Genomic DNA, 22,275 nt, shown 5'->3' on the forward strand with positions numbered 1-22,275 from the left:
AACACATGAGACCGGGTGAATACCCCGCCCCGTAGCTCCCAGTTATCAGGAGGGTGCATTCCCCGCGGCGAGGGCTGCCGCGAATTCGATGACTGCTCCAGGTGCCCCTCTCATAGAAACGCACTCGAAAGAGTTGATGTAGCAATCCTTTATAAGGCAAACATCTCACAGCGCTGATGGCGTTACAGCATGTCAAAAAGCCTGACGCGTTTCAAAGCTAAATTGCTTCTTCCTCAGAGGCTTGACAAATGCAAAAGGACACACCCACAGTTTTAAATCACATCCCACGCCCATCATAGGGCAAAGCATTCTGGGTCCTGTAGTGCGTCCATAAAATTACAGCCCATATGGGCGCATCACTGTTTCATTGCTGTCCATAATCAAAGCCCATGAGGTCAGGTGAATAGCCCGCCACGTGGCTCCCAGTTATCAGTTTCTAAGAGAGGGACACCTGGAGCAGTAATTGAACACGCGGCAGCCCCTGCCGCGAGAAACGCACCACCCCGATAACTGGGAGCCACGTGGCGGGCTATTCACCTGACCTCATGTGTGGGAGTCTGTTGATGGCGCAGGATGCATCTTCGCGCTGGGGCCCATCTGTGGGCTTTGATTATGGACAGCAATGAAACAGTGATGCGCCCATATGGGCTGTAATTTTATGGACGCACTACAGGACCCAGAATGCTTTGCCCTATGATTGGCGTGGGATGTGATTTAAAACTGTGGGTGTGTCCTTTTGCATTTGTCAAGCCTCTGAGGAAGAAGCAATTTAGCTTTGAAACGCGTCAGGCTTTTTGACATGCTGTAACGCCATCAGCGCTGTGAGATGTTTGCCTTATAAAGGATTGCTACATCAACTCTTTCGAGTGCGTTTCTATGAGAGGGGCACCTGGAGCAGATATATATATATATATATATATATATATCCTTGTCCCCGATAATATAATGTTTGCAAAATTGTATTCCCCTTGTGTGTGTTTAACATACATTCCCATGTTTCCTTGAGTGGCTTTACAATTGATATTTAAAGTAATTTCATGTAGTTTTATAGTCTAATGTTGTGTATATATAATGTGGGGTTCCCAGTCACTCACCTTTTGTTGGTCCCCGGCACTTCTACGTCTTCTCGACACTGTCTTGATACAAGTCGTGGTTCTTAGACCACTTTCTTGGTATATGGTTTGGTTCCCCCCGGGGTCCATTGTGTACTTAGTGCTATTTACTGTGTTTCTTTGTTCAAGTATTGTGTGCATTGTGTTTATCTCCGTGTTGGAGATATTGGAACGTATAACAGAGTATTATATAATAAATACATATTTTTATAAATGCTTGGTGCGGTTCTTTTCACTTAATCTATACTATAAGATTGCATTCTAGTAAGACAAGCTGCGTTACACTCCTTCTGGTCTAAGCCTGAAGGCTGCTCTCCACAGCTACCACTTAGAGAGCTTTCTATGGTTGTCTAAGACCTCTTAAATCATCATAAGGGTTGTCTGGACTAGTGCAAGGTGCCCACTTACATTAGTGGACATCATATACCAGGCCAGCTTCTCACAATCCTTATAAAGCCTGTCAGTCATTTTCTTAGTACTACATGGTTCTTGCGTCATCACTCCATAGCAAACAGAATAAAACCACCAGTTGCTTGTAATAATTTGTTACAGGTGAGTTATATTACAAAGTCCCTTCAGCCACGAATGCTGTACTGGATCAAAACCCAATCACATTTCCACCTTGTTCTAAAAAACGAAGTATGAAGACAGGCAGGTCTGCCTAGCACTCCTGTGCTTTTATTTTCCAGTCACTCGTCAGACAAAATTACATTTCCTCCTTCTGGTTACAAAGTTCCCTTATGTGAATGACCCTTCTGTGAAATACTATAGTACCTCGAACCAATTGTCCTCAATTTGTTGCTTAAAGACACTTATTCTATGTGATACCTTTCTATCCGAGTTATCAGTTTTTGGCTCTAGTATGTACACATGGGATAAAATCATAGCATTTTGACAGAAACAAGATAGCATTGTCCTTGTCAGTCGTTAAAATAAGTCTTCAGAATCTCGTGGTTATAGACTTAAGTACGTCCAATTTTACTCCAGCATTTTGTTAGCAAATGCTAAACTTCATATTTTTAAATGGGCAACTGGCAAAGCAGACTGCTTCTAAAAGGTGTACATCTGGAGAATTTGAGTGTTATTTTCTTATGCTACTTTTTATCCATGTGAAATATATTTTATGAATTGAGTGGTACAAAAATGAAAATACTAGCAAATGTATATATTGGTAATATTGAAAGTTACCATGTTGTTCCATCAACTATGACGACAATCGGTCTGCAATCTTGTCTACTTTACGTGGAATTCATTGGCATTTTGCAATGTTTAATACATTGAGAATTGTATTGAGCTACTCCCAATTCAGGTATATCAGTTTTCTGTCCCTTGCCCAATCTTTACTTCTTATTTCCACCTCTTAACCTACATTTTGAAATGTCTGTCAAAGTTAGTCCAAATTTCCAGAGCCAGTCCGCTTCGGTGTCTTTTTTTTTAAATCTAATATCTTTGTGATTTGTAAAATAAATAGTGCAACCCTTGCCCTCAGCCATATATGGGTAGGAATTGCTAGTTCACTCTGGTAGTTGAAATGCCTTTTATTGGCAGCACAGAGCCTGGCAATGTTTGTGGTTTGTGCTTCTCTTCTCATTAGTAGTTGTACTGTAGTATGATGTGGTATGTGATCCTACTTTGTAAATGAATCCCGTTCATCATGGACTGATTCAGAGATCTATCCTCCACTGACTAATGCTGTAACACAGATGGTATTGTCTGCACGGTTATTTTGTACTATTCTGTGTTATTCTATTTGAAAATTTATGGATTTTTTCGTTTTCATTTTTAGAGACGCCTCATTTGGAAACTGCACGTATAACCTCACTATATTGGACTGTTTGCAAGGACTAAGGAAGGTATGACAGGAATGAATCCTCCTGTAAATAATGCTTTTCATTTCCCAAGTTTGAACATGCAAAAGTTAGTGAGTTTTTAGAGAAATATGTGCACTTTAAAACTTTAAATGTGTTATAGTGGGTCGTACAACTTTGGATATAATTCTTTCTGATGAGTTTCTAGTCTTCTTCCTTCTGTGTTGTTTATTATATTGGGTATTTACAGGCTATCTTACAAAAGCAGGTTCTTAAAAATGTTTGAAAAGTAATGTTTATAGTAAGAAATGCACTTCATGATAAAAATGGAGCCAAGGCTCTCTCTCCTAACTAAACCCAATCCCCGTCTCCTTTTCTGATGTTGAATCAGCTTGTCTTCATATTTTCTCTGAATAGCAGACTAGGCAGGTACGTGGCTGGTTTTCACTATGCGCTATATATACGCATGCAGGGAAAACACTAGAATTAGTTTCAAAATCTGGTTTTGGAAGTCTGCAGAAACCACATGTTACAGGTATAAGAATATGCTTCTTCGTATCCCCACAAGTAGTGCTCTCCACTTGCATCCAGAAAACATACCACCATCTTTGTCATGTTCCATCAAATTAATGAGGACACCCACAGTAGATTTCCTAAGGCTAAAAAAGAAACTGACATTTTTGGAGAAAAGGAACATTGGCAGGTGTCTCTCACCCAGTGGCCTAGATAGACCTTTGGCTGCCCGTGGCGGTCCCTGTGTTTGCTGCCCCGCGAAGGCCGCTGGTAGGAGTTTGCCACGTCAGCTGCACGTAACAGCGGGGGGAAGCCGCTCTAAAAAAAAAAACGAAACCCCCCTCCTTGCTACGCCGCTGCTCTCACCCCTCCTGGTGAATAACACTCTTGTGGGCAAGGATGTTACAAGGCAGCCAAACCTGTTCGAAACCTCTGGTCTGCAGGTGAGTTTGCAGAGTTCTACCTGAACCCTGAAATTACTACACAGATGTATAGGTATTTTAAAATACAGTAGTATTTATCATGTGATATTCGCAACAAATAATGTAAGCAGAAAATATTGCCCTAATTAACTCAGTGAATAAAATGCATAAAAGATTGAATGCTACATACACCCCAGTCATATATCATTGCACCGCCCCAGCAAATTAGTCTAATACCTATCCAAGGTACAGTTGGATAACTTACAGCCTGGTTACTCCATGATATTATATGCAGAGTCATGTAAAGCCCCCTTCATACTTTTATGCCTTAAGAACTTAATCTGGGAACCTCTCTCTGTAAACTGTCCACCTTCCTTCCTCAATCACTAGTATATTTAGACCCGTTTCATACATGGTGTTCCCTGGAGGAAGAGGTAGGGTGGTCTCTTCCTACTCTGCTCCTGTATGTGATGCACCTGACGGTAAGGAAAGCCTCCATTCAGATTTTAGGAAAAACGACAAAATGTTGCCACTGTTTTATTTCTCCATTTCCTCTGACATGGAATTATACAATGTCGCTTCGACGTGAAAAACCGATCCCTAGCTACTGTGAAATGGAAAATGTTGCAGAGTGGAAACATGCCTTCTCTGGTGTATTATTAAAAACAACCGAAATATACGTTTCCCTTGAGCTCTTATCATTTGTAAGGCTACATACATTTTAAAAGGCCCATACTAGAACTGAACAGGCCTCTCCTGTGCTCTAAACTTCTGTCATAAACCTCACTTAGTGCATAACTAATGAGCAGGTTAAAATACAGCTGGACTGTGTCATATGTAAGATGATCTAAACACATTAAAAAAATCATGCCACAACTCACTTGTGAAAGTCATAAGCGTGAAGGAAGCTTCAAAGCAAGGGTGAAATGAGCCCTAATCTAATCCCAGCAAGGAAAATCCGCTCTTTGCTTTCCATGTGGGGTGCAATTCGTCTCCGGCATGCTTTTTTTTCTGGTGCCACTGCACTGCCTGCATCAATGATTGTCATGCTCACGAAAGTCCATGTTCTTTATAAGAATTCCTGAATCTGATGAGTTGTGCTACTTAATGGCATTTTGTGTTGGTTTTTGTGTGTCCAATATAGTGCACTATAACTCAGCCCGGGTGTCCTGGCACTTCCAGCGGCCTTCTACGTGTTTGCAGATACTGCTGAAACAAGATTATGCTCCTACAGCAGTGCTACCCATACTTTTTAGAACCATGACCCACTTTTTAGAACAAACTTCCGCAACACCCCTAAATTTAATGGACCTGAAGTGGTGATTTTTTAAATTATTTTCTAAAGCATTGTGTAGTAGTGCACTGTCATTTACAAACATAATTTTCCTTTGAAATGGCCATTAAAGTTTCACAGACATTCAGTTTTACTGATGGAACTAGACTGTATTCAAATGATGTCTGGAAGTGAGGTTTCAGTGACTCTTTATCATTTGTGCATCACCAAGATAGTGTTTTGATCCTATTAAAATCTTTGTTTCCATCACACTTCAGAATTACAAAAAATGATGTGCTTTTTTGCATTCATAACTCCTGAATGTTCATTTACAGGTATTAAAATGTTGTTAGGTATTGCCAAAAAAAGAATACTACAGCCTTTCCTTTCACCCTCCCTGTACCCCAGCAAAATTCTCTCATAATTCACTTTACTTTTCTTTCTCCTACTGCAAAGTGAGAGGAGTTTGTATACACTAATCCTCGTGTTAAAAACATTAGCAGCAGTTAGTCAGAAGACATATCCTGACATTTGACCTCGGTTGTTGAGGTGCAGCAAATGTGACATAAAAAAATATGGATTTTAAAAACCTCTTTATTTATTGCTTGGACTTTCAGGACCCTTCAGGATTGTAACCCCCACTTTGCGAAACACTGTCCTACAGTGAGGGCAGACAATAACCTCCTTTAGCTATGAATTATACAAAAAAGATCTAGCTCCATCCCCCACCCCTACAAAAGAAGGCATGATTTTAGGTATAGTGACATTCTGGATGGGAGAACTCGCCACCGGCACCGGCCATAACACATTTAGCTTTTTTATCCTATATTTTAAGGGTTTAGAGTGCGCTGTTCTTGGCCAGAATAGTAGTATATGGATCCATAAGAAAAATCTCACAAGTGAATCATTTTTTCTATGGAAGATTGATTAATTATTTTTATTGCTCTCGGGGGGGGGGGGGGGGGGGGGGGGGGGGGGGTTATTCTTCCTTCTCGCCTCCAGTGTAATATATCTGTTATGGCAACCTTTTGTTGGCCCTTCTAAGAAATCAGAGCAAAATTAAAAAATAATCAATTTCTCAATTTGTATCTCCTGCTTGAACTTACTGCTGCTGTATTCAATTTTATAACACATCATTTTGCCTCTCCATCCTCTGTTACTTATACGGTTTAGTGCCTGATTGAAGATTGACTGTGCACCAGGGGTGAACATAGAATAAAACTGTGCTATAAGCTTACTCGTTTTGTATTCCTCTTTCACCTGCTTGTAACCTGGTCTCACCTGAGGTCATTCACTGCAGGTGCCGAGAGCAGTCAGACAAGTAATAGAGAATGCCAGAAGCGGCAGGCCGCATGCATTGTGTGACCTGCATTGCTAGCAGAGCTCTTCAATACTCCACTGCAAATAAGTGTGGATTGATAACTTCCTTACCTATAATTACCTATGCAGCTCATTGCTGTCTTTCAAAAATACCAGCTCTGCCCACCGCGCTGCATGATGGAGAACGATGAAGTGGAGAACAGTCCCTGCAGCAAGTGGAGAGCTTGACCCTTACTAGCTTCCTGCTCATACCTTGTTAAAAAACAATGAAGCTGAACGGATATCCTGCTAAGCAGCGTAGCGACTGCCGCAAAACTCAAGGGGGGGGGGGGGGGCGGGCAGTGGGGGCGGGACAGGGATATAGGGAAATAATTATATATATTTTCTTTAACGTACCTGTTCCGACGCTCCCTGCCAGCAATCCCTGGGACACCAGCACAGGCTCCCCACCCAATCGCAGCGCTGCTCTCCATAGCATGAGAGCAGTGCCAGGATTGGTCTGAGCCGCTTGATTTGCTGCTCAGACAGTGACTGGGAGTCTGTGCTGTTTCGTGCTTCACAGCTGTGTTGGCGAAACCTAAGTGTTTATGATGGTTTGACCGGCCTAAGACGGACGGCCAAACCGTCATGTGCACTTAAAGTGTGCACTTCTCCTCCCCTGCTGTCTTCATGGCCCCGTCCAGACTTGGCTGGCTCTAGAGGCCAAAATGCAAAATAAAATGATAATAAAACCAATTTCTTTTTTTATTTTTCCTGTTTCCCTTACATGGCTCTCAGCGGGGCGGGCGATGCTCCTCCGCCATAGCAGAGGAGCCGCCGCTGCTAAGCAGTGTCTTAGGATGTTTGAGTGGGTTCAAAAAGAGGCTTAAAGCCTCTGTGACTTTGTTCTGCTGCAAGTAGAGGTAGAGCGGTCTCAATTTTCACCTGTCCCTACTGATGGATCCAAAGTGTCTCTGCCATATTACCTGCTGCAGTTATTGAGCTCTCGCTGGTTACCATTAAAATCGGGAACACACGTCTTTGGCTAGCCAGGATTGGGCAGCCTGGCCAACATAATCCAGAGTGGGTTTTGAAGTTGAGGTTAACATGACGTAAGAGTAAACTCTTTTTCACTGCTTTGATTCCTTTCAAGCGGCTCATTTTCATGGTGTGAAAGCTGTTCAAGTGCTGCACTACTTGAAGCAAACAAATGACAAACAATGATTAGCACAATCCTTATTCAATATCAAAATTCAATATCTTGAGCTTTCCATTAACTATTGATGAAACTAGCTTCAGAACTTGTCAGTGTTTCCTGCCCAAAATACTATTTACCAGCTTTGCGTTGAGGCTGGTAAGGTTAACCCCTTCAGCGCGGCGCGGATTACTGCGCTGTGCTGAAGGTTCTATTGCGCGGGCGGGGCCATGACGGAGCGGATCCGTCATACGCACAGCGCAACCGATGCGCATGATGGAACCGCTCCGTCATGCGCATCGAAGGGGTTAAGAGGAGGTTACAAACTCAGGCAACACATCTCCGAAGAAGTCCTGAATATCAAGGACATGTATTAATCAAGGCTTTTCAGGCCGCACCCAGACAATGCATGCTTAAAGTAACTCCAGAAATGTGAGAACAGGCTTTGTTGGGGCTCCAGCTCACGAAATGCAACTCCTATACAGACATGAAGTATAGCAGGGTTTACTCATACAGTGAGTCCGTTCATATGCCACGCCACTAATGTTGACCATATGAACTCTTCCCCCATCAAAACCAACTTCTCCTATGTTGATTTCTTGTAAAAATAAATAAAACAAAAAACAAAAAAACTCAACAAAACTCTTAGCGTGTGGACATACGATTTCTTCATCTTTGCCCTGGGCTTAAACTATAGTAAACTCAAGCACATGAAAAAGCAATATTGATATCAGTGTAGATGTTGGCAGTACCCTCCTTGAGCATGTGAAGCAGTGGGGGAGGTATGGGAAATAGACTCTATTCTACCACTGAAAGGCTCTTGTGGCATTGACCCGCCCAGTATTGGACTAATGTGCCTTCTTGCCTTTGAGGAAATTATTCCTTTGGTGACGTGTTTGCCAGATGGCAATTATACGTACAAATGGAGCCTGGCTGAACATCCCATTAAGAAAGGAGACTGCACAGAAGAGATTTCACAATAGAAACCTTGCTGCTCCCTGCAGTTGTAAGTAGCTCCCATGGCTGTGTTTTGATTGCCAGTTTATAGGTTAGTTACGGTTTAGTGAACACAAACTAGGAAACAATTGGAAAAAAGAGTTTTGTTCCAGTTATGGCCTCCAAAACATGCCACGATTCATGTCACTCGCCATGCTCAGGACACCACTCTGCTAATGGCACATGAAAAATAAGCTCCCTACCAAGAGCTAAACATGCTGCGCAGTGCGTTACGTAATTTCTGGGCTTTTTCGAATTTGTGATCGCTGAACCCGTAGTATCATTTAGCTCTGTTTTTTCAGTAATTTTCTTTTTTTTGTGTGTGTGAGACTCCAAAGCTAAAGGACGGCTGTGTACTGAAATATATAAAGGAGTGTCAGTCAGTCAATCAATTTAACTTTATTTAGTTTGTTACAACCATAAAAGTGTACATTACTTCTGTTTCGTCTAATAAAATACATATATAAAATATATCACATATTCAACATAACTAGAATGATCCATATCCTATAAAATATTCTAAATTTAATAAAACCAGGTGATTCATGCGTGCGTACCTTTACGTCCAGTATTTCCGATAGATCAATTACAGGACTGATGTCTTTTAGTTGTGCCAACTCAGAACAACGTTAGCGTACCAATACATAGGTTACTCTGAGCCCTTAAGAATCGCTTTGACCTTACACATAAATTTCCCCATGGGTCAAGCTATGTCTAAATTGCTCATTTCCATTAAAAGTTCAACAGCTTGCGTGCTACTCATTATTCTGTATTTTATAAATATTGGGCGTAGAATCTCCTTCCGTAGATCTAAAAATTTCATACAATCCAATAAAATGTGTACAATATCACAGGGGGTCCCCAAAGTGCAAGTGCATTTCCCCCTAAGATCTATCATGAGGTTTTTCACCCCATTATTCATATAACGGGGATTTATCCCCATTCGCACTCTTAGCACCTCACGTCGTAAATAGTGACTTGGTAACCTATCTATATAAGGGTAATGTTCATCCTTTTCCCAAGCCAAAGTCATATGTGATACTGATGTTTTTCGTGAGAGATACTCCCGGTCATGTATACTTGACGTATCAAATCCCAATGACCTGAGTTCTTTCTTATCTATTCGGGGATGGCCTAACTGCGGATCCAGCATTAAACCTAATATTCCATACGCTTCCTTTATTACAGATTTTGCCTCTTTTGCCCAGGACAGCTCACTCGTGGCAATTTCTGCTTTACACCACTGGGAAACTTTGAGACTCCTCTGCCCCTAAACGCTGCCAGAAGCGTATTAGTGCCATACAGGCTGTTATGGCCCAAGAGGTGATATTGGCTATATGATGGAAATATAGATTTCAGCTCATTAAACTAGTCTGCCTTTCACTCTTCTCTTTACGGGAAGTTTATCGGAATCCATTACTTTACCATCCTATGAAAAAGCGTTATTTGATCTCATGTTGACTTTAGCATTTCAACAAATTACGATGAACTGGAAAAGTTTGTCCAAAATTTCAATTAAGTCATGGTGGAATACTGTATGCCAATGTCACAGGGTAAATGTTGCTTATGCCTCCCAATGTAAACCACATGTAAATAGAGATGTATTCTGGTTGCCATTAACTACTTATTTAAATAAGGTTTCAATCAATACTGTTTCTCATCATCGTTCTGAAAACTTCCAACCCCCTTGAATCCCTTCCTCTTTATTCTCTCTTTCACTTTTTCTCATATTTGGCAAAATTGTTTTCATATCTTATGGTTTTTTGAAGCATAATATTAATATCTATTTACTGTTTATAAATATATTTTTCTACCCCTTCTTTCCCTCTCCTCCCTTTTCCCTTATTCTCCCCAAAATGTAAACACTTTCTACTTTGATTTTGTTGCCTACCCTTTTTTGCTTACAAGTTACCTTTTACATTGTTTACATTGTTATTCTTTAGGCCTATGTTGTATTGTTATTTTATGTTTCAATAAAGCTTATTAAACTTTAAAAACAACTTGTCTATCTTTTATTAACTGTAACTAGTTCTAATGTATATGCATTAGTTTGCACGGTCTAGTTAATTGTCATAAATGTCGGGAAAGTAATGTGCAGTTACTTTAAGCTTGACAATGTCACCTTATGCGACTAAGGCTTATGGGGCATTAAGTGGGCAATGCATGGATAGAGGATTTGATTTAAATCAGTTAATTGTAAGTGCACATGTAATAAGTTAAGTGCATCTTAAATGATGGTAATTGGAAATTGGAAAGGTGCAGAGTGTTCATTGCCTGCTTTGAACTACATCTGTGCATGTGTATCTTTGAAAATAACTTACTGGGTAAATTAAAGAAAAATCAATACACTGTATGTATCGGTAACAAAAATATCAAAGCAGCACGGCTCTTCTGTATTATAGACCTTTTTGTAGGCAGTGGCATTGCAAAGGTGCCCTAGGCCCTAATGCAAGCATGCAAAAAACCTCCCCACCCCAGTCTGGGTGGAAAAAGTCAGCCATAATGTGATGTAGCGGGCAACTTGCACCTCTGGAACCCGGTGCCGCTACACTAATGACAGCTATACTCTCCCACTGTTTCGAAGGTAACCGCCATCCTGTTTGGATTGGAATCGGCACATAGGTACACTGGGAAAGTCAAGGAGCAAATTGTGGCTACCAGCGCACAGCTGCGCTGAGGTCCTGGTCCCCTCTCCTACCCATTCTTCCCACCGCAAAGTTACAAAATGCAAGAAAATTATGGCAAAACACAGTTTTATGTAACATAACCTTGCAAGTCTTTTCTTGTGATGCAGAGAAAAGGGAAAGCAAACTGGGTTAATTCTACCATCCCATTCCTGGTACCTCACAAGACCTGAACAATCAGGTTAGGGTCGTCTTGTGTTGGACCCCAAAGGGTGGGTACATTCCAGATTTTCAGGCTAGTCACTGACTCTTAAGTTCCATTTAGAAAAAGTGTATACAAATAAATCGTTTCCGGAAAGCCTGAAAATCTGTCCTTGTTTGGGCCCTTCTACGTGTATGTTCCGCTCCCCTTATCTAGGTTGTACCATTTCAGATACACACAATAATGAATACTGAAAGCACTGAATTACAAATCCGTTCTGTGAGACAGAAAAAAACAATATAGTTTCTGTAGTGTACTTTTAATCCACATTTGAGATGTCGAAGAATGTTCTATTGGCCCTCACCAAGTCCTAACATTAGGTAAATCAAACCTCATTTATATAAAAATACTATGCATTCAGTAGCTTTGAGTGAAGAAGTGCACCCCGTGATTCTGTAACATGTGGAGCCCCCTTAAGCAACAGTAACGTGGAGCAAACCTTTGCTATAGATGTTTATCAATCGCTTGGAAGGAACTGCGGACCACCTGTCGTTCCAAATCTGTTTAATATTGATGATGTTGGATGGCATCTGTGTATGCACAGCTCTTCGGTTCTGCCACATCTGCTTAATGGCGTTACTTTGACTTGATCATTTCAAAATACCTATCCCTGTGCACGTGTTACAGTGCAAAACAATTGCACATTACTCCTCCTTTTTCTCCTCCTCCTCCTTTTCCTCTTCCTCTTCTTTCTCTTTCTCCTCTTTCTTTCTTCCTCATCTTTCTCTTCCTCTTCTTTCTCTTTCTCCTCTTTCTTTCTTCCTCATCTTTCTCTTCCTCTTCTTTCTCTTTCTTCCTCTTTCTTTCTGTTCTTCCTCTTCTTCTTCCTCCTCTTTCTCCTCTTCTTCCGGTCTTAATTTCAAGGTGGTATGGAAGTAAGCATCACCTTTTTACTCAAGCCAGCCAGTGGCTGTGCAAGGGGGCCTTGGGGCTTTACTCCATCATCACTGCAGGGCGGGGGAACCAATGGGAGCGCGATGCCGTCTTTAGGAGCAGCAAATTTCTACTTCGAGCAGTCCCTCCTTAAAAGGGGCCACGCAAACCATGCATACAAGTCAAGAATACAGGGGGCACCTTATACCAAAAGGAAGCGAGCATTGCCAAAACCAATAGGTCTGCCTGTGACGGACATTTGTTTTCCCAACTGTCTTTTTTTTTTATTGCGAATGGTTTTGTAAAATGTTATTACAAAAACCATTTTTGTTTCGGCAGAAAGCACACATTTGGCCTTTATTCTCTGACACTAAAGGGAACTACTCCTTTATGTAAGTGCACCTTGTGCAAGAGCAGAATGCATCAGTCACAGTGAAGTTAGCCAATGGCTGAAGTGGGCTGGCTCATTTCCTTACACTGCTGTAGTGGGTGGAGTAAGATGTGCAATAGACCAGTGGATGAAGAATGCTTGCTGAAAGCCCCTACAAGTAGGTATACTATATATATAGTTTTGCAAAAATCAAAGTGTCTGGTCCAATGCCAGACCTAACAAGCATTTGCAATGCAATAGTTCTCGCATTTGCGAACTTTTTAGCTATTGGCATTGTAAATGACAATGCCTTTCATGTATGTGTTTTGAAAACCTGCAAGCAGTGACTAGAAGTACAAAATGCACATAAATGAATAGCATTGTAATTTACAATGCCAATAGGTTAAAGTTTCAAAAATGCGAGACCTATTGCATTGCAAATGCCTGTTTAGGAGGGACGGTGTTTCCTTGATCGAGGGCAAAGAATCACCCCAGGAGGAACATATCTTTCAAGACTAACTTTGAAAGACAATACTTAAACCTACTCATGGCTTCACTGGGATGAAAGGTGTCCTGAGTGGCTTACAGACTCAAAGGGGCAAAGTACAGGAATCAAGGGGAATGAGAAGGCCACTAGACGGAATATCCCTGGTCAGCAGGCCACGTTTCCAGATCTGGCACTTTCATGTACAAGTCATGGCTATCTGGTTCAACGCTCCTCAGGTTCAAGAGAAGGGAAAGAAAACTACATTTTCCAGAGCACTACAGATTATCAAATGAAGTCCCAAGACAGATGACATGATGCCAGGGAGGCACCAGTGAAGTGCAGCAGTGAATGTGGGGGGTAAAGGCAGGAAGAAGATTTGAAAGCAGGCAGAAACATTGGGCTCTGGGCCGCACTCGTACAAGGAGGGAGGAAACAAAGGGCAAAGGAGCTTATAAGGGGTATTCTACCTTTACTACGCGGTCATTACTTCGTATTACAATTACTACGCATATTTTAGTTCGCAGATGCCATTACTTAGCATGCATTTACTTAGCATGCATTTACTTAGCATGCATTTACTTAGCATGTTCCATTACTTAGCATGCACTTACTACGCATAATGGAGTTACTGTGCAAATTTAAGTTTTGGGGTGTAGGGGGTATTTATAGGGTTCAGGGTGCATTTAAGGTTTTGGGGTGCTGGGGTATTTTTGGGGTTCAGGGTGCTTTTAGGTTTTGGTGTACTGGGGTAATTTTAGGGGTCGGGGTTGGTTAGGGTTTTGAGGTGTGGGGGTAATTTTAGGGTTCAGGGTGCATTTAGGTTTTGGGGTACAGGGGTCATTTTAGTGGTCGGGGTGCATTAGGATTTTGGGATGCTGGGGTATTTTGGGGGTTCAGGATGCATTTAGGTTTTGGGTGCTGGAGTAATTTTAGGTGTCAATGCGGGTTAGGCTTCTAGGGTGTAGGGGGTAATTTTAGGGTTCAGGGTGCGTTTAGGTTTTTGGGGTACTGGGATATTTTTAGGGGTCAGGGTGAGATAGGGTTTTGGGGTGTAGGGGATATTTTTAGGGTTCAGGGTGCGTGCCCGGGGATAGGTTACTATTCTGATTAATTTTTTGTTTTAAAGTAACAATAACACGTTGTAAAGGTATGCATAATAAACAGCGAAGTAAAAGCATTTTTTATGTATTTGTATATTTGCGAAGTAAAAGCATGCGCACTAAAATCATGTGTAGTAAAGGTATTTGCGAAGTAAATACCTGCGGAGTAAGGGTATGCTAAGTTACATCATATATGCTTGTAAGGGTATGGGAGAGGATGCGAAGAAGCCTGGCTAAGGAGTGGTTGAGGTGCAAGATACATGGGGTACATATTCCTGTCCACGGCCCCACCGCAAGGCTCGCTTCGGGCCCTTTTGAGGCCTTTTGGGTACTGTGCTTAGTCAGCACTCTCTTCCCAGCACTAGTCATTTGTTTTCCTCTCACGGCAGACTCTGCCCCTGAGGGCAAGGGGAGAGTGTCTCCTTACTTAGGAAACAAGCAAAGACATTCGGGGATTTGTAGTAAAATGTTAAATATTTATGAGATATAGAGTGAACGTGAGAGTTTCTGAATGCCAGAGTAAAAATCTCCCAAGGTTTCTCAAGGATACTACTTAATTGCTGAAGAATGAAGGGGATGGCTAACGTTGGTGTCAGGGTGCCTAGAAGCGCTATCCCTTCTGCATCATATAGGTCAACATGTTCCTGCTAATGGTGACAAACAGCACATTATACTCTGCTCTATCTACCAAGGTTTACATAAAGGCGTCTGGTAGAAGGCGCTGTATAAATGTAGCTGTAGGAAGGTGAAATCTGACTAATGGTTGCCCCCAACTTTTTGCCTGGTATTTGAGTGATTTTTGACTAGTCTGGCTGGGATCCTGCTATCCAGGACCCCAGCCTATCTGCTTTCTCCCTAAAACGAATGTGAAGTACCCTAGGTACAAACTAATTGGATGCTGAGGATGCCCTGACAGTCCCTTGTAGATGGTACCCTAGGTACCCAGGGCATGGGTCCCTCAGTAGGCCTACCAGGGCTGCAGCACTTATTGTGCCACCCTGGGACAGCCATACAAACTGACACCACCAGACCACTACTGTAGTCTGGGTAAGGTGGTGCTAGCACCCCTTACAGGGATATAGGTACCCTATATCCCACCCCATTACAACACACATACTCTCATAGGTCACCCCTATATCAGGCCTTGGTAATCCTACAAGGTAGGGTGCTGAGGTATGTGTGAGGGGGGACCCCTACATGAGTAGGGCCTCTCTGCAACCCTCATAAAATCATTGCTGGGTTGTTTGTAGTGTAGCCATACCATATACTCTTAACCGCATTATAAGTCTATCGCGATAGCGTGATAACTTGAGAATGGCTACACAGAACCATATCGTGTTTGGTGTCAAACATGTAGGAATCATACTCCCAGTCCAGTCATGGGCATGAGGGTACGATTCCCCCCTGCCAGAGGGGCGATATGGGAAAAGCGGTAGATTTCGGACACCAATTTAAAAGTGCACAAGTAACACAAAATGGCTCCTGCCCGCCACCTACACGACCCTGGCTGGCTGTTGCTGGGGAAAACCCCAGCCTCGCCAGCTGGAAAATGGGACTCCTGTGGCAGGGAGGTGCTAGCATCTCCCCAGACAGGATAATGTGGATTGGAACAGGGTGGGTGCACCAAATGTCCTTTGAGAGTTGCACGTAGGCCGCTGCAGAAGCCTCATTCTGCATACACCGCTTGGAACCGGTTCAGGGGCATCCTGCCCCTCTCCCAGGCGGGAAACACACAAAGGGGAGAGGATGTAGCCACCCTTTCCCGCCTCACCTACCATTGGTGGACACTACTCTGGACACTCCCCTAATCTTGGGGATAAAGGTGAATAACGTGGCACCAGAGCCTCAGATTAATCTTGAACTTTACAGTCTTGACCTTCGACTTGCTGCTGCCCAGCTGACGGAAGAAATCTCCCTTGGGATAAAGGAGTTATCCCCCTGCTTGGCAGGCACCTGAAACACTGCAAGTGCCCCTGTTGGAACTTCGCTGCTCTCACGAACTTTGACTTCCAGAAACCTTGAGGTGGGTTTCCAGCGCATCTCGGAGGCCAGTGAGTGTGCTCAACGAGTTTGGGCACCGTGCACCGCGTGGGTGCCGAGATCCCCAATACCCCAGGACACCGGCCACCTCTTGCGTAGCACCCGACCCTGACCAGTGGGGAAGTTGTGCTTTGGCCCGTTTTCGAGCCAACCACTCTACAGCAATTGTGCCAAAAACCAGCGCCCTAGCCCCCTCCGGTGGCCCGTGGGTGCCCTTTTATGCACTCCAAATTGCCGCCTCCCGCGGTCCCTTATCTCTCGACTTGTGGGCCCTAGTGGAGGTCTATTTCTACAATCAAGAGTTCCCCTGGTTGCTCCAGGCCTGCTCTACAGTCTCCTTGAAGGAGACCTCTCCCAGACCTCGTGGGTCTGCACTGTAGCCGATTTGTTTATTCTTCGTGGGTTGCGGTTGCCAAGGCTTAGTGGATCCAATCCGGACACTAACACCGCAGCGACCCTCATCCGACGTGGGACAGTCGCCCTCCTGAAGCTGGCCTTCCTTGAAGCCTCCCGGAGCCCGTGGCTGCAGATCCAAGCTACACCTTTTTCCACCTGAAGCACCCGACATCGAAGGGCTCTTTGCTTTGAGCCTCCTGGTCACTTTGCCGTGACCCAGACTCTGTCCCCTCTGCTTTCAGGTTCTTCTCTACAATCTTCACATCTTTGATCTTCACGGCATCATCGACGCTTTTGGCTAGCAGAACTTTTGACTATTTTCCCATTGAAAATCAGCCCGCGACCCGACCGCAGAAACGACCTATGCACCCGGCTTCCCTGGGGCAGGTAACAGTGGTACCTCGGTACTCTCGTGGTAGTGGGCTCCTTAAAAGCTTAAGTCTAAAGTTTTAACTTTGTACTCCTGCTAGAAGTATTTTTAAACTGTTTATTTCCAACCGCGACATTTTCCATAGGCTGTAATAGAGATCCCGATAGCAGCTACTTGCACTGCACGCGCCTCCCGTGGGTCCCCTTCCTCATAACCTGGGGTGGAGGGGCCAGCGATCCTGAATGCCCTAGGCATTGCCTGTAGAATTGTCGTGCTTCTTGTACCACTTTTTTAGTATATGGTTTGGTCCCCCCCTGGGGCCCAATGTTAATGGTGCTATTTATTGTGTCTATCAATGCTTGTTTGATATTGTAACTTTGCCACAGCTTCATAAAGAGACTGTGGGATTCTGTCTAGAATAAATACATATATTTTATATATATACCTGTGTGGGCTACTCTTTCATTTGGTTATTCAAGAGGTTATTATGGTAAAACAATAAGCTTAACACTCCTTCAAGACTTAGCCTGAAGGCTGCTCTCCACAGCTACCACTAGGATAGCTTTCTTTAAAGGTTGTCTTAAACCTATCATCAATAAGAGTCGAATTGGACTGCTGCAAGGTGTCCCTATAACTAGGAGACAGCATATGCCAGGCCAACTTCTCACAGTAGCAAATCACTAAACCTTCTTCAAAGCACACGGTCAGCAGTTCAGGATCTTACTTAGCAACACAAACAACACATGCTCTTTGCTCATCCCCCTTCGAGCAGGACTACCGGCCAGAGCCTCGAGGCGCTTTACTTTACACTCGCTGCTCAAGAATACGTTTGTGTGCTGTGCTTTTAAAATTTTGTAAATAAGACATTCTAAAAGGAGCAAGTTCAGACTGTGCCGTAAAATAAATAGGCGCGGCGGCTATAGTTAAAGCAGACCGTGCTGTAAAGTAAATAAGCACTTTAATAATTTTAAAAGTGGGAGGGTGCTGGGATGCCATGGGTGGAATAGGGGAAGAACATTGAAGAAAATAGTGCTAACCAACTTATAAAGCAGACCGTGTAAAACCACCAGTCGTTATGGGAGCTAACAAATGCAGACAAGCCGGAACTAAGGCGGGACTAACAAGCCTATTTACGAATCCGAAGCCAGCATTTACGAAGGACAATGACACAAGCCGACGACAAATATGGGTGGAGAGTTGGCGGGGCAGCTAGTTCATACTCTAATACAGCATGCCTTGCAGCGCGAAGAGCGCATGCGCCCTGCCGCTAGGCTGGACCTAAGAATGGAGATGTTAGCATCCCAGATGGTCAGGGATTTTTCTCCTTTCGTGTTCCGTGCTGAGCACAGTGTTACACGTGACATGGGCCTCTTGTTAGCCATGACTAGAATGGGAATCTGTCCGGGTGGCACGAGAAGTCTTCCTGTGCGGCGTTCTGCTCCCAAACGATAATGCCATGGGTTTTGTATGTCATCACGTGCATTAATTGCCGTGTTCATGGAAGAGATATAAAAATAGATAATTTATATTGTAGTTCCATTCATTTTAGAACTATTACTGTCTAGCTCCCCAGTTTACCTGTCCCTTGGTATTGTATTCGGGCAAGTGAAGGAATATTCTCACACTTTTCTCTTATTTTCCCTGTGTAAAGGAGCTAGAAACATTGAGCATTGACTCACTCCATGAAAACACTTGCATTGAAATCCACGAGTTTGCTCCTCTACCCGGTCTGACTGACAAGCTTCAGGCCTTCCAAGTCCCTGCTTCCCACGTCTAAGCTGTTGCGTGCAGTTTTGGGACCGCACACCAGGGCTGCACATCTGTTGTTTACATTGTGAGCGCGCGCACGCTCCTTTACACTCCGACGCTTCAAGTTCAAGCCACCGCGTACATCCTCCCCTTGAGAAAGTCGTAAAGTTTTTGAGCTCGGTAGGACTTGAACAACGAAAGAAATTAACTCTGTCTGCTATAGTAATATGCAAGTTGTACTATATGTGCTGCCTGTCAATTTGCCATAGAATTATTTTGTTGGGAGGTGGAAACTGCTTTTATTTTGTGAGCAAGTACACGTCGATAAATCTACATTATTTCACCCTCAGTAAAATAAGCAATGTTACTGATTTTGCGTGGTTGTTTGTATTTGGCTACTTCTTGGCATTGTATAAGAAATGTTTTGTAACCACTGATTTGAGGTGCCAGAGCCGTTCCTTAAAGTGTTAAAGTGAAAAGAAGCTTGAGAGCTGACTGAGCTGTATTTGTGTGTCTGGCTTACTGTGTTCATGATAAAAGGCGAGGGGGGTCCTCACAGTGAAGAAATGGTGGTTGTCACGCCTACTGCAGAAGGAAAAAAACTTCCAGCAGGAAGGAAATTCCATTGAAGATGAGTCACCTGGACTGTCGTTTCATAGTCCATTGGTCACTGCCCAGTGTGTCACAAACTTCCCTCTGATTATTGCTGGACAACCACATATCTGGTTCAAAGTATTTGCATTCTAACCCCAGTAAATGCCAAGGTTGTTCACAAAGTGCCTGCCTGCGCTGGATTCGCCTCCCTGAAGTGCAGAGGTTTAAGTCTAATAAGTAGGAGCAACTCTACCAGAATCGCAAACAAATTACCAGCGGAGCTCGCCAGCTTCCCGGCTGTTGTAGATTCACAGCGAGTCCTACAAAATTCAATATGAATTCATCCTTCAATTTTAGATTTTCTGTTTCGTGAGCCAATCTCGAACGCCACCACAAAAGGGATAGGTACTGCTTTGGTATCTGTTCTATGGTGTGGTATCTGCAGGTAGAAGTATTTATCAGAAAAGCATGTTACTTCATTTTGAGTCCATCTTTCTGATGGATACTCTGTCTAACTGCAGATTCCTCACTGACCTCCCGGTTCTATGGCGTGGTCTCCCTTAAACATTTAAAAAGATCTCCAGTTAAGAAGCGGTACGCTGGTACTACCAATTGTTCATGCTCCATGACTGAGTGCACCGAGAGCGACGAGCAAGAAATGGACGTCCGCGTTCAAGGTGCCGCTTATAGGTAGCTCTGCTCCTTCACTTCCGGCCCATTTGGGGTCAACACAGCTGCTCGGCGCCACCTAGAAAAGCATTGCTGGAGAAAGCTTTGGAGATCTGCCTGGTGCCTGGGAAGTATTCTAAGATGAGGAATCCGCAGTTGGATAGAGAATACACTTTAAAGAGTGTTACCGTAGATAAGTAACGTGTTTGTTTTGTCTGCTGTTAAGAGGATGGGTAGGTAATTGGATGTTTTTGATCTGACTACAGCTACAGAATTTGTGGACTAAAAGTGAAAAAGCATTGGGGATTTTTTTTACAGTAGACTGCTTGTATCCTCTAAATCTGGGTAAAAGTACTTTTTGCAGACTGACTAACTCCAGCTGGTGCCAGGATCACTAGTGCTCATATTTAACACAATATACCTTACATTCTCTTACAGTGCTGAAAAACATAAATTTCAGGTAATCCAAGAGCCACAGTATGTAAAGACAGTATTACATGCATCTACCCAATTTGATTTCTAGTGCACTTATGAGCCCATCCCCAGATATGTAAGAATTAATTGTTAAGGTTCTGATTTGAAATACCCGGCTACTAAATTTTGTGATGTTGGCTAAAAATAAGAGATCTGCCATCTACATAAGAGTCAGGAGTCCATATCATAAAGTGAGTCCTAGACTCCAGGAATCCAGCAGACTGACTCTGCCGGGTCTTTCTAATAACTTTTCAGATTTGGTAATAGCATGCAAGGCTCTTGGAAAGCACCTGCCTCCCATATCTAGACGGCCTTCCCCGAGGATCGTCCTTTTCCATCTTTTAGGGTGCTATACTCACCTCTTACTTGGGCTTGTATAAAGCAATTCCTCTGATAGCTTGGGCTATCTGGATGAGAGTACGAATGTAGCTAAACCCCCCCCCCCTATTAAGTTAAAGGAATACATTGACCAACTATAGTTTCAGCATCCATATCCTTTCACCATGGCCACCTCCACCAGTAATAAGCTAGATGTGTTTTTCTGGCGCACTTATTGAGCATGTTAAACGTTTGGCCTGTTTTTCTCCAAGTATGCAAATTAGGGCCTGACTGCATGGACAGTGCACATATTGGTGCAGCGCCTGCAATAACCTGAACTCCATGTACTTTGCTATCTCTTGACACTAACCTTTCTTGAACCCTAAAAGCTTGTTACTACCTCTTAATGCTACCCATCAGTAAACACCATAACACTCCTTAATGCTACATATCCCTGAACTGGAAAACCATACTACCCCTTAATGTTTCCCTTCCTTGAACTCTAAAATCTCCTTACTACACCTAATGTGGTCCTTCCCTGAAACCAACAGACTCCTTACTATACCTTTGTTATCCATCCCTCAAACCTGAAAACCCTAACTACCAATTAATGCTATCCTCCTAAAAATCCATTGCTAACACTTAACACTACTCTTGCCCGAACCCTAAAAATCTACACATTGCTGAGTCCTAAAAAACTCTTCCCCTGCTTTACAGCTACCATCCCTGAGCCATCAAAACACCTACTACAGTGTAATGCTACTTCTCTCTAACCCATAAAAACGTCTTAATATTCATTAACGCTGTGGATCCCTTAACCCTAAAAACCCTTACTGCCCCTTAACATTACCCTTTCCAGAGCCCTAAAAACACCTTGCTCCCTACTAACTGTGCTCGTGTCCGAATCCTAAAATACCTTAGTACACCTTAGTGCTACTTTCCACAGAATCCTAAAAAGCCCTTGCTACCCCTCAACTCTGCTCTTCTCTGAACCCATAAAAGTTCTTACTACTATTGAACAAGAAAATACGTGCACTCTCATGGAGAAAGAAAGAACAAGCATTGGCATAGCCAATAGGTCTCGCCTTTCGGACCTTATAAGTGTTATAACTAAACACTTATAAGGTCCCAAAAGCGAGACCTATTGGCTATGCCAATGCTTGTTTTAACTGCTGCAATCAATTGAAGCCTCACGGAGAACATCAAAGCGGCTGTGGCGAAAGTGAAAGTAATCACGGTAAAGCGCGCCCGCGCACATGCACTGTAGCTCTAGGCTGGCCTGGTAGCACTTTTTGGAGCCCTCTCAATAAGTCTCGCCAGACCAGCGCATG

General features: G+C 43.2%; 1 protein-coding gene across 2 annotated transcripts in view; it reads left to right on the forward strand.

Annotated features, from left to right (window-relative positions):
- Positions 1 to 22,275, forward strand: part of CDC14A (cell division cycle 14A) — a 515,591-nt gene that overhangs the window by 365,179 nt on the left and 128,137 nt on the right. For both annotated transcript variants that reach the window (XM_085601899.1, XM_085601900.1), the window contains one exon: positions 2,899 to 2,965. In XM_085601899.1, the coding sequence (XP_085458025.1) occupies positions 2,899 to 2,965 (67 nt within the window). The remainder of the gene's footprint in view (positions 1 to 2,898; positions 2,966 to 22,275) is intronic.

The sequence above is a fragment of the Triturus cristatus genome, chromosome 4_2 (genome assembly GCF_964204655.1).
Source record: "Triturus cristatus chromosome 4_2, aTriCri1.1, whole genome shotgun sequence".
In the NCBI taxonomy this organism is placed as follows: domain Eukaryota; kingdom Metazoa; phylum Chordata; class Amphibia; order Caudata; family Salamandridae; genus Triturus; species Triturus cristatus.